Below are 16,753 nucleotides of genomic sequence, written 5' to 3'. Positions count from 1 at the left end.
CTTTATTTTTTACTATTTTCTACATTGTAGAATAATAGTGAAGACATCAAAACTATGAAATAACACATATGGAATCATGTAGTAACCATGTTGTAGCCACCCTTTGATGGACTGTTGTTTCTCTTTGCTTATTTCAGATGTTCTTGCCTTAATATGGACTTGGTCTTTAACCAAATAGGGCTATCTTCTGTGTACCACCCCTACCTTGTCACAACACAACTGATTGGCTCAAACGCATTAAGAAGGAAAGAAATTCCACAAATTAACTTTTAACAAGGCACACCTGTTAATTGAAATGAATTCCAGGTGACTGCTTCATGAAACTGGTTGAGAGAATGCCAAGAGTGTGCAAAGCTGTCAACAAGGCAAAGGGTGGCTACTTTGAAGAATCTAAAATCTAAAATATATTTGAATTTGTTAAACACTTTTTTGGTTACATAATATGTGTATGCGACCAATAAAATGTTATTTGATCTGATTCTTGATTTGGTCCAAAGGTATTTCTTGTCTATCCTGAGGCTCCAGTCACAACAGAGAGATGAGAGGGATAGCTTTAGTTTGAACAGTCTGTTAGTGTCCCCTAGAGGTGGCACGTCACGCCAGGCCAGTGGAGGTGCATGATTATGGTGGTCTCTGGGGTCTGGCCAGAGTCTAGCTGAGGCAGCAGCGATTAGAGACAGGATTTGCATTGTAATGAAAAAGCTTATCTCTGCAGGTTCAATCTCTATGTCTGCCTGTCCCCGGCCGGCTCAGTTTTGTTTATTTTCTGCCTGATCTGACCACTCTCTGCTAGGGTGTGCTGTGTTACTCCAACTATGAATGAAGCACATACGCATCCCTCTCATTGTCAAGCTAGCTTGGCATGTTTTGGTAGGCATTTTTGATATGTGTAATGTTGCCTATAACAATGTCCTTGTTAGATGTTTCTCTCATATACTTACATTTGCACCAGGTGGAATTTCCAAACATATCAACCACACAGGTATTTTTAGTTGCTGTTCAAATTTGGGTGTGGAGTCAGAAAGACTCTCTGAGATTCTTGTTGTGAGGTATGAGACAGATATCGTTTTAATATTGGCTAGTGTAATTGATTGATATACTACTCCTTGCTTCCAGTGGCAACCCAGAAGGACATGATACACTAGACTAGTAGGATGTATGTGACGTGAGAGACACAGGATCCAGTGTATGTTATTGTTCCTCTGTCTGTCCATGGTGATGAGCTGCAGCTCATCTGTGCACCCTGTCCACTTTGCCCTGTCTGTGTAGGGTTAATGGGACTAACTGGCCTTTGATTACAGCGTGGTATTGGCAGGGAGAGGAGCAGACACACACTCTGCCAGTTTGCTGTTTATGACACGCGGTCGGTTCCACAGCACTTTTAATTCTGACTATGATAATTGCCTGCTGATGTGATGTGGTGTTAAATGCTTTGTGTTTGTGTGGAGGGATTCATTGATTTGCAGGCACTGATCAAGTGGAATTTCAAACATAATTAGGAAGAAAAGCCCCCCCCCCCCACTGTGCTACTGCTTGATCATTCTCATTTCTCAGCGGTTCACTTTGGTTGGTAGGCTGTCTTCAAGGCTGCAGTGTCTGTAAGGTGAAGTCTATGGGTTAGGTATAAGCCTCCTCTCCCCTCTACAGTCTTCACTGTCCATGGACAAGTCACAATGAGCAGGGGCACTGGGTAATAGCATAAAAAAGCTTCAATAAGCTGGATTGAATTAGCTTTGCCCTGGCTAAAATGAATTAAAGAGGCAGACATGACATCGACTCCTAAATTGAGTCATTATACCTGCTGGACTCGAGCTAAATATGACGTGTTCTTATTTCAGCAAGTAAATATTTACTAACCATGGGCCACAGTCCAGGATGAGCTCTGTACAAATGGTCCTCCACTGGAGCCTGCCTGAGCCAGAGATTCATATAAATATAGGTCTTGATATAGCGTGTCTATGACTTTATTCATTCTAATGAAGGTATATAGGGAGACCTACCCTTCAGTCCTGGCAATCACAGTTGATAGAATCATTTGTTCTTATGGCCCAGAAAGACTATACTCTCACATCCCTTGCCTACATGCCTGAGCGGTCCTGCACTGCTACTTACAGTGAGTCAGTGCTATTCTACCTTGCAACAAAATTGCACTCATGAATCATTTATGAACATATAATGTTCTAAACCACATTTCATGTTTACAGTGAATGTGGCCACTGACAAGCATACGTATCTGATGATGAAGAACCAACTTTGACTTTCAGTCATGAAGTCAGTGTTGCTCAAATTTATGGAGCATTTATAGAGCAGAAAGATTTATTCCCGAGGCTATTGCAGAGGTAAAAACAGAAAATGAGCAGCCGTGGGCTAAAACTGTACATGACTGATACACACTGTAAAGACGTGAGACTGAGGGGTAGGGGTGATGTTGAGCACCAGTCCCTATGGTGGTTGAGTAAGGCCTGTGTGGCCTATTGGACAGGGGGCATGGGGCAGGGTAAGAAAAGCCTGGGTGAAGATGTCTGTGTTGCGGAGGTAGGCAAGCTGCCTCCTGTCAGGAGAAATAAACACTAATTGCCCGTTGGCTTTGGGTTGGAGATGTGCAGCTGGGGACGAGCAGCTAAAAATATCCCTGCCTTTTCCCATGAGCAGAAGGCAGGCAGACAGACAAGCAGGCAGACATACAGGCACACAACACCATGGAATTAGTATGAACTGCAAGAGGATGGCACCGGCATGGACATCTTCGGGACATTTTTACAAACGTCAGGGCGGGGGATGGAGCGACACCAACACTGGGAAAGGTGAACTTAGGGTGAGCTGCTCCACATGGACTAATCTCCCGTGGGCAGATTCTGCATGTAGCTGACCAAATTACGCAAGATTTTACTCCTGTGTTACAGAGATTACATATGGACTGCAGGGTTGGGCTCAATTCCATTTTAATTCCACTCAATTCAGAAAGTAAACCCAATTCTAATTCAAAATGTTCTACGCACAGACACACACACACACACACACACACACACACACACACACACACACACACACACACACACACACACACACACACACACACACACACACACACACACACACACACACACACACACACACACACACTCATGCTACACACACACATCACAACTGCTGCTACCAGACTCTTATTATTACTGCAAAATATTACACAATTTAACCACTTGCCCGCAATGCCCCCTTCCCCAAAACACATGTAAATATTGGACCATAAATTGTGCCTTCCTGTATTATACTTACTGTATGCTAAAATGTTTATTCTATTCTACTGAGCCATTTACTTTAAGTTCGTATTCTTATCTTATCTTATTCCTTATTGTTGTTGCATTGTCGAGAAAGAACCTTCAAGTAAGCATACCATGTGTATCCTGTACATACGACGAATAAAACTTGACCCTTGAAACCTACAGAACCATCGTGTCCTCTGCTCTGAACACTGGGAGCGAATGTCACATATAAACACCAAAGCTGCTGTTGTCATGTCACGGTTGTGTTGTGTTTCTGTCCCCAGCTAGCTAAAGCCAGGCTGTGTTCCCATAATGTTGGCAAGTCACGCTCTCCCATGCAGAGATGGCCTTTCCCCGCTGGCCTGCTCTGGCCAGTGATGTATAAACCCTGGATGACTGACAGGGGGGCTGTATTGAAGCCACCAGGCAGCCATTTTGGTACTCCTCCTTCATTATAAAAAAAGATTTTGGAAGCTATATAAATTAATTTAATTTCATTGCTTTTGACAATATTATTCTATAACAGACACCTTAATGCATACTTGTAAATGATATTATGTGAACTATATTATGTGATTCCTTAACTTCTTATGGCTGAAGGGGCAGTATTGAGTAGCTTGGATGAAAGGTGCACAGAGGTGCCCATATTAAACGGCCTGCTCCTCAGTCCCAGTTGCTAATATATGCATATTATTATTCATATTGGATAGAAAACACTCTGAAGTTTCTAAAACTGTCTGAATGATGTCTGTGAGTATAACAGAACTCATATGGCAGGTAAAACCTGAGAAAAAATCCAAACAGGAAGTGGGAATTATGAGGCTGGTCGATTTTCAACCAAGATACTATTGAAATCACAGCGAGAATTGGATGAGTTTTGAGGGGAATTAGTCAGGTCTGCCATGACCATACCATGCTCTAACCATGCGCGTTCACATGAGAGGGAGCTCTGTTCCATCGCTCATCTGAAGTCAATGTAATTCTCCGGTTGGAACGTTATTCAAGATTTATGTTAAAAACATTCTAAAGATTGATTCAATACATCGTTTGACATGTTTCTACTGACTGTTACTGAACTTTTGGACATTTCGTCAGCTTTTAGGGAACGCGCATCGTGACTTTGGATTTGTCGCTAATTGGACATAAATAACGGACATTATCGAACAAATCAAGCATTTATTGTGGACCTGGGATTCCTGGGAGTGCATTCTGATGAAGATCATCAAAGGTAAGGGAATATTTATCATGTATTTTCTGGTTTCTGTTGACTCCAACATGGCGGCTAATTTGACTATTGTTCTGAGCGCCATCTCAGATTATTGCATGGTTTACTTTTTCCGTAAAGTTTTTTTGCAATCTGACACAGCGGTTGCATTAAGGAGAGGTATATCTGTAATTCCATATGTATAACTTGTATTATCATCTACGTTTATGATGAATATTTCTGTTGAATTGAGGTGGCTTTGCAAAATCACTGGATGTTTTTGGAACTAGTGAACGTAACACGCCAATGTAAACTGATTTTTTTATATAAATATGAACTTTATCAAACAAATCATACATGTATTGTGTAACATGAAGTCCTATGAGTGTCATCTGATGAAGATCATCAAAGGTTAGTGATTAATTTTATCTCTATTTGTGCTTTTTGTGACTCCTATCTTTGGCTGGGAAAATGGCTGTGTTTGTCTGTGATTTGGCGGTGACCTAACATAATCGTTTGTGGTGCTTTCGCTGAAAATCCTATTTAAAATCGGACACTTTGGTGGGATTAACAACAAGATTACCTTTAAAATGGTATAAGATACATGTATGTATGAGGAATTTTAATTATGAAATTTATGTTGTTTGAATTTGGCGCCATGCACTTTCACTGGCTGTTGTCATATCGATCCCGTTACCGGGATCTCAGCCATAAGAAGTTTTAAAGTACTTTTTTTTTGAGAGTACTAATGTTACTGTCCCCACTTCAGGTAAAAAACATGAGCAGGCGCACACCCAGAACAACAGTTTGTGTGGAGGTGCTGACTAACGGCGAATAAACTATAAACTATCAAAATAAAGAAAGTCGCACACTCCATGTGTAATCTCCCAGCAATTTAATGGGTATTTACCAACGTTTCGGCATCACTGTGCCTTTCTCAGGGTAATGTCATGGATACTTGAACCAGGTTATGTAGTGCAATTAGAGTAACCAATGACAGTGGTGAGGGGTGTGTCATAATGATTAAGTTAATTCAAATTAGTGAAGCTGTTAAAACATCGTATATGGCATATTAAATATATTATGCTATTGTTATCATATAGAAACATAATGGAATATTGTACATCATATTAGCATCAACATACATTATTGTTTTATTCAATTTCACATAATAATTTTGTATTTAATTTTTGTTACATGTAATATTGGTTCAACCTTAATATATAATGAGCATCATCAACAGGGGGAACATATTAGGTATACGCTAATAAGCTGTAAAAATAATTTTTCAATTTATAAGACTTGTGCATAAAGGAAAATGTGTTCATAAGAAGGGCCTGAGATCAAAGTCAATATTCAGACCACTAGGGGTCAATGTTTTTAGATAGGATATCCAGTAGCCTCCCTTTGTAGGCTTTTCCACATGAACAGGTGATGAGATAGATTACTCCCTTGGTCTTGCATGAGATGATAACTCTAACAGGGATCTTTCGACCTGTATGTGGGTGTCTGATGAAAGATGTTTTTATATTGCTATTGCACTGTGCCATGAGCCACATTTGTAGTTCCCATTTGGGATGTGTCAAGAGTGTCTGAATGGGCTCAGGGGGCATGTCAAATCTCACCAAACTATCTCCAATATTGCGACCACGCTTATAGACCACCAGTGGGGGTTCCTTGAAGAGATGTGCGATTTTTTTGTCTGATTGCATAATATGCCAGTGCTTTTTCAGGATTGCTTTCATTTTCTCCGAACCCTTGGTGTACTTAGTGCAAAAGACGGTTGCATTGTTTTTATTCTTTGGTTGAGTTTTTAGTAATCCCCCTCTTGGTTTTTGAGATATTTTCATCATTGCAACATCAAGAGTTTTGTCCTTGTAGCCTCTCATTTTGAATTTATCTGTCATTTTTTTTAGCATTGCTGTCAAAATCTGACTGGTGGCCACAGATCCGTTTAACCCTGCATAACTGACTGTATGGTAGACCATTCTTGAGTGTAAGGAGATGTATACTATCCGCACATAGCAGTGTACTGCGGTCTGTGGGCTTTGTGTATAAATCTGTGTGTAATGCATCATTCTCTTTGATAATCCAGAAGTTCAGGTAGTTTATTTTTCCCTCATCAGTCTGCATGGTGAATTTGAGGTATTCAGAGCTCTCGTTTAGTAGAGTTTGTAATTAATTTAGTTCCTGCTGACTTCCTTCCCAGAGCACAAAGACATCATCTATGTATCTCTTCCATAGAAGTATTTTAGAAAGTAAGGGGTGTGTCTCTGTTTTATAAAGGAGTGCTTCTTCAAATTGTCCCACATACAGGTTTGCATAGTTGTGGGAAAAGGGGCAGTCCGTGGCTACACCCCGAATCTGAAGGAAAAAGTCTGACTCAGTGACAAAGTAGTTATTGGATAATACCAGTTCAGTAAGATGTAAGATGCAATCATTGGATGGAGCAAGGGTAGAGTCTCTCTGCTGAAGGAAGTATTGTTGCGCTGTCCCCACTTCAGCAAAAAAATACTAAAATACATGTAATTTTGTCCTTAAAATTTTAATTGAAATTCTTTAGAATTCCATTAATTCATATTCCTGGGTAGTACCAATATGGCCGACCAGTAGCTTCAAAGCCTCTAATTGACCAATACATAGCATCAGCAATCCAGGATTTATGTATACTGTACATCATTGGCCCTGGCTGAGTCGAGTTACAGCTCTTCCTCTAGTCTATGACACAGTAGCAGCATCTGGTTCCACCTGACTGAAGTCATGAATAATTAAAGCAGGCATTATTATTTCGAGCTAGCGCAACTGGCTTGGCAATAACAAGCAGTTTAGCTACAGCATCGCCTGCTAAGTGGTCCAACATGGAGAGAGGATGTTATTTTACCACGTTGGCAACTTATACTTGTGTGGGTTTGTAAGTATTAGGTTGAGTGAGTGTTGCGGTGTTATCTAGATACTGTATGTGGACGTTTCCTTTGCCTTGTGTTGGAATGGAGGGAACTGTATGTAAACATTACTTGGACCATCTGTGTTTATTTATAGTTCGCATTCCTAATTTCATATCTCTGCCCCTAAACTCTGTATTATACAGCATGTTGAAGTTCATGTTTTACGGACAATATCTGCATGACGTAGAAAGCATGTTTCAGGCATGACCTAGTACTATTCATGATAAACAAATAGGATGTGTACTTAGCCTACAGTAGACCTTCATTGACAACTTGTTTCACTTTGGTTTTGTTTTCTCCTTTAGTAAACCTTTGCTTTTGCTTGTGTGTCTGTGTGCTCATGTGTGTTTGTACTTGATGCTCTCTCCCTATGTGTGTGTATTTGCATGTCTAATCAGATCTCCGTAGAGCTGTATGTTTACTCAAGGTAGCCGCAGCAGATGTGCAGGTGGTCCAGTCTATACGCCATCCTTTTTATGCTGTAACTGGAGCCTTACAGGAGCGTCAGGTTCATCATTAGCCTAGCATCAGCAGCAGGACAGGTTGTTTTTCAACCCTGACCACCTGCTATATAGTCCTGACCTGGATTACTCTATAGCCCACTGGGCTGACATGGGGAAACTAACTTGGAGACTAGTCTAGCTATATGTCAACGACACTCAACTTAAACATTAGTAAGAATTTGTCAAGGTTATACAGTATATGCCTATTTATAGACAGGCCATAGCCGTTTCTGGCCATTGAAAAGAGGTACATGATGACTGTGATATGACTAGCTGGAATAGTTCAGATGACCATGACAACGTTTTCAACGTATTTATTGTTTTCTTCCACAGCTCAGAAATGAAGTTGTGCCCCTCCACTTCCCAGATGTACCGCCCCAGTGTCAGTGTGTGGACAGACTACATCTTCTAGAGGACAACAACCGAGCCCTGAAACTCAAGCCTGGGACCTTCAGCCAACACAGGCTACAGCACAAACTCCTGGTGAGTCACTGACTCTCTATCTCTATCTATCTGAGGCTGCAGTGGTGGAGCATTATTTTGAGTGGCAAGAGGCTGCCGTCTTGGCAAGGCAAGGAAGTCGCCCATAGCAGTCAAACGCGGCTTTTTCCCCATTCGTTTCTCTGCTCTGGACTGTGAACCCTAAATTATTTTTCCTACTGCTAATTCTGCTAAAGATTTAAATAAGTTGACTTTCTACTCGTCTGTCTGTTTGGAGAAGAAGGTTGAGGAATGAATTGGGGTCAGTCAGAGACACAGCTTGAATGGTCATTCCTGAAGTCACTGCTGTTGATGGACAAAGCTCTAAGATGTTGTGCCTTTGTCTAAAATAAAAGAATCTCTGCAAAAACTATTTTCAAGAAAGTCAAGGGTATAGATGTACTGTATATCCATCTCCTTATTTAATCAACAGTTTCCCGCCCTGCCAATTGGAAGCTGCAGTAGCCAACTACACTAGCCATGCTACTGGCCTGGTATGCAGCCGAGTCATGAGGAGTAAACCGGTTGTTAGGGGAGGGGGGCAGGCATGTTAGGTCTCCTCCAGGCCTCAAGCTGATCCTAGGCTGTGTCTTCACAGTGGAGACTGCTTGTAATTCCCCAGGCTTCCCCTGACGTCCTCCCAGGGTCCAATATGAATGAGCTGCATCCATTAGCTCTCAGGGCGCTGCTTGTGTTGAGTGGATCGGGATGAGCCGTTTGTGTGTGTGTGCACATGTGTGTGTAGGGAGTTTGGAATGAGCTGTGCTGTGTGTGTAGGGTGCTGTCTCTCCTAGAATCTGAGCGGAAGACAGGATGGAAAGTAACCTCCTGCTGAACTCAACAAGCTGCATGGCCTGCTTTGGGAGTAATCTGGTTGATGTTAATAACTGTTGCTATACTGTTTCTTTGAAATATTGAACAACAGCTGGATTGAACGACAGCTGGATTGAACGACAGCTGGAAACAGTACAGCAACAGTTATTAACATCAACCAAATTACTCCCAAAGCAGGATGTTTGCACTATCTAGGGTTGCAAAGGGGTTTGTTATATTACTGGAAACTTTCTAAGTTTACCAGCAAACTACCATAAGTTTGGTAACTTTCAAGGAATTTATGTTATGTATCACAAGAAATCTATTGGCCCTTTTGGGTAATTCAGATTATCACAGGTGTCTGTAATTATCTCTGTCCCTCTGTGTGGCCTTATCACATGTGAAATATATAAAATAATCAAATAAGGGGATTTTAAAATAAAAAATAGAATGACAAAGCTGTAAAACATCCTAAATATAAACCATCAACTTACTGAAGACCTTTAGCTTTAAAATATGAGGGTTTCAGCATAAAATATCCTCTAGACATTTTTTTACTTGTCAAAATGTCTTTGTTTTAAATGTTTTGGTGCCAAACTGGTGGCAGTTGTGAAACAGGTCAATAGTTGGAAGAGTTGCAGAGTTAATTCAAAATAATGCCATTGTTGATTAGATTATTTTTTTCATTAATTAGGCAATTTTCTCTTGAACCATATGGTCTATCCACAAGCAAATGATGGACAATATGGACACAGATATACAAAATGAATACTATATAAATAATTTTTCAAAGTATAACCTACCAAAGTTACCATAGATTGCAATAGTATTCCAGTTACATAAAAGTACATAATATTCCGGTAACTTTGGTAAATTACCGGTAGCTTTGCAACCTTAGTACTATCAGTCGGATTTCTTTGGTTGTAATATTCCACCACTTGGATGTCCTGAATGGAAATAGATAAAAGGTCTGAACAGCTTTCAAGGTTATTTACAATCATGGATGGTGAATGTAATAGTGTTTGTATCACACATTGAATGATATCCTCATGGCTTGCAGTCGTAAAGCTTCAGGCTAAGGGTGTGAGGTCGAGGTTTCTGTAAGTGTTTGTTTGCAAAGACAGGAAGGTGTGAATTGTATGTATTATTGAATTGTAACTCTCAGCTAGCTCGTCACTGGGTTATATGTGATACTTAGCCTTTCAAATGAAGAGTCTGCCAGGTTTTTCCACCATTCTGCTGTCAGCTATCTAGTCCCACTGCTGAATCACTTAGGCCTAACCTGAATCAGTTTGAACTCATTCTTGGCCCAAGAATAACGTATGTTCACTTGAAAACTTATTTTCATCCTAGAGCCTCCCCAGCTAACACATTTGGTTCCTTAGAAGTTGTGGAAACTTATGTTTGTGGTTTCCCATTGGTTCCATTGGAACAGAATGTATATGTTTTTAAATAACATTTTTAGAACGTACTTTGAACGTTACTATGGTTTTCTTGTGGTTTTGATGTAAATGTTTCTTCATGTTCTGAGAACATGACTTTAAATAGGAAAACCATGAGGAAACCTGCAGAAACTTATGTTGAAGTACTGAAATTCCCACAGAAGAACGTTGTTTCTTAATGTTCTCAGAACAATTTGAGAACATTACTTTAAATAAAACTAGGAGGAAACCTGTAGGAAACCTTATGCTGAAGCACTGAAATTTCCAGTTAAGAAACATATGGTTCTCAGAACATTATGTGCTAGCTGGGTGTCCTGCACCATTCTCAGAATGTTGTGAGAAGGTTGTATGCAAAATAACCATAGGACAACCATGCTCTAAGAAACATATGATTCTCAGAATGCTAGCTAGGTCTAACAATGTAGATTTTTGGCCAATATTATAAAAGATGTGATGCAAAACACAACCTTTACCCACAATATATAGGCTACTGCTAGATTGAGGAAGTATGACCAGCAGACTATTAGCTGCCAGCTGTTGTCTTATGTCGTGTCATGGAGATGTGGTCAGACGAGCTCTGGTCACACAAACCCCTGCCCCCTGTACCTGGCAGTTGCTTGGAAACGTGTGCTTCTAAAGTCAACTTACGTCCTATCATGCCATTAAGTTGTTGTTTTGCATTGCTCAGTCAACAGAGAAATGGGATGGGAGGAACGAGAAGGTGACGGGGAGGGATGTTAGTCCCCTGAAGTGGAAAAAACGCAGATTATGGGTTCTGAAATGATTGTCTTGGCATCGGTAATTACTGATATATGATGCTCCCGTGGAAGACTGAGTGAATTGGTAATGAAAAACTGACAGAGCCTGAGGTACCTCCGTAGCAAGCCCCATTAGCCTCCAACTCTGTTATCTTCTGATGGAGATAGCCTACAATCAGCAAAGCCGCAGACGTCATGTAAGCAAAGGTACCACTATCACTCGTCATGTACATGGCTGTCTTACCACAAAACATTCCTGTCTTGCTAAATGAAAGCTCAATAAGGAAGGAGTACGTTTTCTCTTGGACCAATGGTGTTTCTGAACTCTGCATGCTATCAGTGGTCTCCTCCTTTTTATAGTAAAGACAGTCGTTGTGAGTCCTCTTCCCACTGTTCCCCTAGTCTGCTGTGGCTGTATGATACGACTGCTATGCTCTGTATCTATGTCCCTGTGGATACTTCCTCCTCTCGGATTGGTCGGTCATCTATTCCACAGCGTTCTGATCCATAGCCCAAGACGGTCTCTTTCTCAGCCTCACGCTGATCGCGCCACTACTGCTCACAGTCACGTTCATCATCTACCTCTGAATAACCCCCCATGATAAAACAACAGTTAGGAATGCAACAAAAATACATGACTCCTGTCTAAAGGGAATCCTGTTGTATACAGTAGAGTTGCAGATCTGTATTTAGAATAGGGGAACAGAGGATGGTGAAAGTGCTGGCACCACTGCTCTGCTCAGGCAGTGACACAGCCTGAAGGTGTGTGTGTGTGTGTGTTTCTGCTCTTCCTGTGCCATGCTGCTCTGCATTTATTCCCTCTGATCTTGTTTTATTGCTGCATCAGAGCTCACACAAACACACACAGGAGGAAACCTGCAGAAAACAGGCATATTCCGATGGGGGTGAGGCCATGATGATTCTGCACAATCCTCACAAAAACAGACACCTGTGTGTGTGTGAGAGAGTTTTTTGTTTTACTATCCTTGTGGGGACCAGAAACCCTCACAAGGATTTTATATATATATTTTATTTCAACTTTATTTAACCAAGTAGGCCAGTTGAGAACAAGTTCTCATTTACAACTGTGACCTGGCCAAGATAAAGCAAAGCAGTGTGACACAGACAACAACACAGAGTTACACATGGAATAACATGGAATAAACAATAAACAAAATCAATAACACAATAAACAAGTCAATGACACAGTAGAAAAAAAGAAAGTCTATATACAGTGTGTGCAAATGGCGTGAGGAGGTAAGGCAATAAATAGGCCATAGTAGCGAAGTAATTTCAATTTAGAAAATGAACACTGGAGTGATAAATGTGCAGATGAGGATGTGCAAGTAGAGATACTGGTGTGCAAAAGAGCAGAAAAGTAAATAAAAACAGTATGGGGATGAGGTAGGTAGATTGGGTGGGCTATTTACAGATGGACTATGTACAGCTGCAGCGATCAGTTAGTTGCTCAGATAACTGATGTTTAAAGTTGGTGAGGGAAATATAAGTCTCCAGCTTCAACTATTTTTGCAATTCGTTCCAGTCACAGGCAGCAGAGAACTGGAAGGAAAGGCGGGCAAATGAGGCGTTGGCTTTGGGGATGACCAGTGAGATATACCTGCTGGAGCGCGTGCTACTGGTGGCTGTTGTTATCGTGACCAGTCATCTGAGATAAGGCGGAGCTTCACCTAGCATAGACTTATAGATGACCTGGAGCCAGTGGGTCTGGCGACAAATATGTAGCGAGGGCCAGCCGAATAGAGCGTACAGGTCACAGTGGTGGGTAATAAAACAAGGACATTTCTGACAAGTGGGGACATTTCACCGGTCCCCACAAGGAAAAAGGCTATTTTATGCTTGGGGGTTAGGTTTACGGTTGGGGTTTAAATTAGGGTTAGGGTTAGAATAAGGGTTAGGAGTTAGAATTAGGGTTAAGGTTTGGGGTTAAGGTTAGGGTTAGATTAAGGGTTAGGGGTAGCTTTACGATTAGGGGTTAGGGAAAATAGGATTTTGAATGGGAATCAATTGTTTGATCACCACAAAGACAGTAAAACAAACGTGTGTGTGTGTGTGTGTGTGTGTGTGTGTGTGTGTGTGTGTGTGTGTGTGTGTGATGCAGCAGGGCAGGCTGCTGTACTGGGGGGCTGCCTCCCCATGCCCATGTTTACATGAGTAGTAATTCAATTAGAGCGGTGTGGCTCCCACACTACAAGCCTCCACCACTGCCATAATTCAATTATCCTTCTTATTAACGCTCTGGAGCAGCCGGCTCGGTACCCAGGACTATGCTGCTCTGAGTCTGAAGATGAACGAACACACCATTCACTCCTTAGTACTCCTCACCGCTCTGACACCACAACCCTCTGATTCTACAATCTTTATATTCCAGAGTCTTCTCAATCTAGAATGTTCAGAATCCTGACTGCTTTGTATTCAGAAAGCACTGGATCTTAATGCTTTTTACACTCTACTGTGCAGTATAGCTATTGTAGTATGACTTTGGTTGGAACAAGGCACATTCTTGCATTTATTTTACAGGTTAAGTGCAGTGCAGGAGTTAACATGTCTGCCATACTTGTACTATACAGGGAGATACATGGAGAGGTTGGTGTTGACCCAGATAAAGAGCGCGCACACACACACACACACACACACACACACACACACACACACACACACACACACACACACACACACACACACACACACACACACACACACACACACAGTACATAGCAGGTCACACACATACACACACTGTACATAGCCAGTGGGAGAGCCTTTACCAAATTACAGTGAGGATGATGAGATAACACTTATCAGAGAGAGAGAGAGTCCTCTCCCATCTCCCCCAGGGTCAGTTACTTCCAGCCTGCTGACACTACAACACTTAGCCTGTCATGACCATACACCTTAATCATTAGCCTTCTGATACAACACATACCAGAATCTATGGTATAGCCAGTGGATGTGTGTAAGGTTCATGTAGATATCTGTGGGTTTTATATCCGTAGTGTACGAGGTGTATGTGTTATAGAGAGATCAGACAGTCACCACTGTACACATACAACAGGGTGGTACAGTTAAAGGTCTGCAAAGTTTCTCAATCACTGTATTTGAGGTTATAAAAATTCCAATCTGCTGGAGGCTCCCTTTCTCGCTGTTCAGAATGAATGTGCCCTTTTAATAATGTAACTGGTTTTAACAAGATCGTAAAACGTTCATCTAACTTTCATAAGCCTGTTAGCCCAGTGACAAATTCATGCCATGGTATCTGGGGCTCCTACAGTACGACACTTCCACAGAGAACAGAAACGATGAACAGTGTGAAGACCCTATGGAGGTTGGAAAGTTGCACTGTAAGTTTAGCCTGCAGTGAGAGGGAGAGAGGGAGATAGATAGAGTCAGAGAGAAGGGCAAAGAGACCGAGGGGAGAAAGATGGCAGAGAGTGAGTGAGGGAGAGAGGCAGAGAGAGAAGGACAGAGAGAGAGCGAGAGGAGGGCAGAGAGAAAGAGAGAAGGACAGAGAGAGAGACAGAGGGAGGCTGAGAGGGAGGCAGGCAGAGAGGGAGGCTGAGAGAGAGAGAGAAGGACAGAGAGAGAGGAGGGCAGAGAGAAAGAGAGAGAGGCAGAGAGAAGTCTAGTGGTAATTGATAGCATTTCACTGAACAGTCCCCCTCTCCTCTGCCTCATCTATAATACACGTGTTGCACAGGGATCAACTCTGAAAAGTCTTAGCATGGCAAGAGGGCCTGTCATGTTAGGTAAACAATGTATTTTTGGCTTGTTTTTACTCAAGTTTGGAATGGTGGTAGAACATCAGTATCAGTGTGGGTTGAATGGAGCTGGTGCTGGGCCCCTAAGGGAGCAGGTTGAATGGAGCTGGTGCTGGGCCACTAAGGGAGCAGGTTGAATGGAGCTGGTGCTGAGCCACCAAGGGAGCAGGTTGAATGGAGCTGGTGCTGGGCCACTAAGAGAGCAAGTTAAATGGAGCTGGTGCTGGGCCACTAAGGGAGCAGGTTGAATGGAGCTGGTGCTGGGCCACTAAGGGAGCAGTTTGAATGAAGCTGGTGCTGGGCCACTAAGGGAGCAGGTTGAATGGAGCTGGTGTTTGGCCACTAAGGGAGCAGGTTTAATGGAGCTGGTGCTGGGCCACTAAGGGAGCAGGTTGAATGGAGCTGGTGCTGGGCCACTAAGGGAGCAGGTTGAATGGAGCTGGTGCTGGGCCACTAAGGGAGCAGGTTGAATGGAGCTGGTGCTGGGCCACTAAGGGAGCAGGTTGAATGGAGCAGGTTGAATGGAGCTGGTGCTGGGCCACTAAGGGAGCAGGTTGCATGGAGCTGGTGCTGGGCCACTAAGGGAGCAGGTTGAATGAAAAGCTCCTGGGGGATTTAGCCTAGTGCATGCCTCATCCTCCCAGCCTCTGTCCCAGCCTCTGTCCCAGCCTCTGTCCCAGCCTCTGCAGGAGTAATGTGACCTTCATAATGAGATTAAAATATGTAGCAGGCGTGCATTGATTTTTGGACCAGTCACTAAGATTTATGGACTCAGCCAGTACATAAATATTGATACTTGCTCTCTCAGAGAAGATCTGACACTGTGTAACTGATTGTGTGTATGTGTGTGGGCAGTTATTTTATTTATAATCCCCCCCCCCCAAATTCATGGTATCCAATCTTGTCTCATCGCTGCAACTCCCGTACGGACCCGGGAGAAGCGAAGGTCGAGAGCCGCGCGTCCTCCAAAACACAACCCAACCTGCTTCTTAACACAATGCCCACTTAACCCGGAAGCCAGCCGCACAAATGTGTCAGAGGAAACACCGTACACCTGGCAACAGTGTCAGCGTGCACTGCACCCAGCCCACCACAGGAGTCGCTAGCGCGCGATGTGACAAGCACATCCCTGCCGGCCAAACCCTCCCCTAACCCGGACGACACTGGGCCAATTGTGCGCCGCCCCATGGGTCTCCCGGTCGCGGCCGGCTGTTACAGAGCCTGTACTTGAACACAGAATCTCTAGCACAGCTGGCACTTCGCTGCAGTGTCTTAGACCACTGCGCCACTCGGGAGGCAGTGTGTGCAGTTTCCTAAGACACAAAATAGTGTAACCACAGTAGGCACCTAAACAACTACTGGTACTAAATGAGAAGCCTGTTGGTAACCTAAATGTGCTTCTATAGCAGTAGCAGCAAAATAGGTCATTCACATTAAGTGGCGGCTAGTTACAGTGGGTTTTATTGTGGTTCCCAAACTGGATTGATGACGAGTGATGACTTTGATATGTTTTCCTTAGTTCTCCTTTGTCATGTCAAGTCGCACACACACACATACACCCCTCCCCTA

The 16,753-nt window shown here is 42.7% G+C and overlaps 1 protein-coding gene across 21 annotated transcripts in view; it reads left to right on the top strand.

Annotated features, from left to right (window-relative positions):
* Window positions 1–7,200: 7,200 nt before the first annotated feature.
* Window positions 7,201–16,753, top strand: part of rimbp2b (RIMS binding protein 2b) — a 127,286-nt gene continuing 117,733 nt past the window's right edge. For 7 of the 21 annotated variants that reach the window (XM_055919246.1, XM_055919239.1, XM_055919236.1 and 4 more), the window contains exons 1-2: window positions 7,204–7,378; window positions 8,249–8,398. In XM_055919246.1, coding sequence (XP_055775221.1) covers window positions 7,337–7,378; window positions 8,249–8,398 — 192 coding nt within the window. In that variant the 5' untranslated portion in view covers window positions 7,204–7,336. Of the gene's footprint in view, window positions 7,379–8,248; window positions 8,399–16,753 lie in introns of all 21 variants that reach the window. The other 14 variants (XR_008759114.1, XM_055919243.1, XM_055919241.1 and 11 more) reach the window with 7 other exon arrangements.

This window comes from Salvelinus fontinalis, chromosome 4 (assembly GCF_029448725.1).
Source record: "Salvelinus fontinalis isolate EN_2023a chromosome 4, ASM2944872v1, whole genome shotgun sequence".
Classification (NCBI taxonomy): Eukaryota; Metazoa; Chordata; class Actinopteri; order Salmoniformes; family Salmonidae; genus Salvelinus; species Salvelinus fontinalis.
This window is presented reverse-complemented; position numbering and strand designations above follow the sequence as displayed.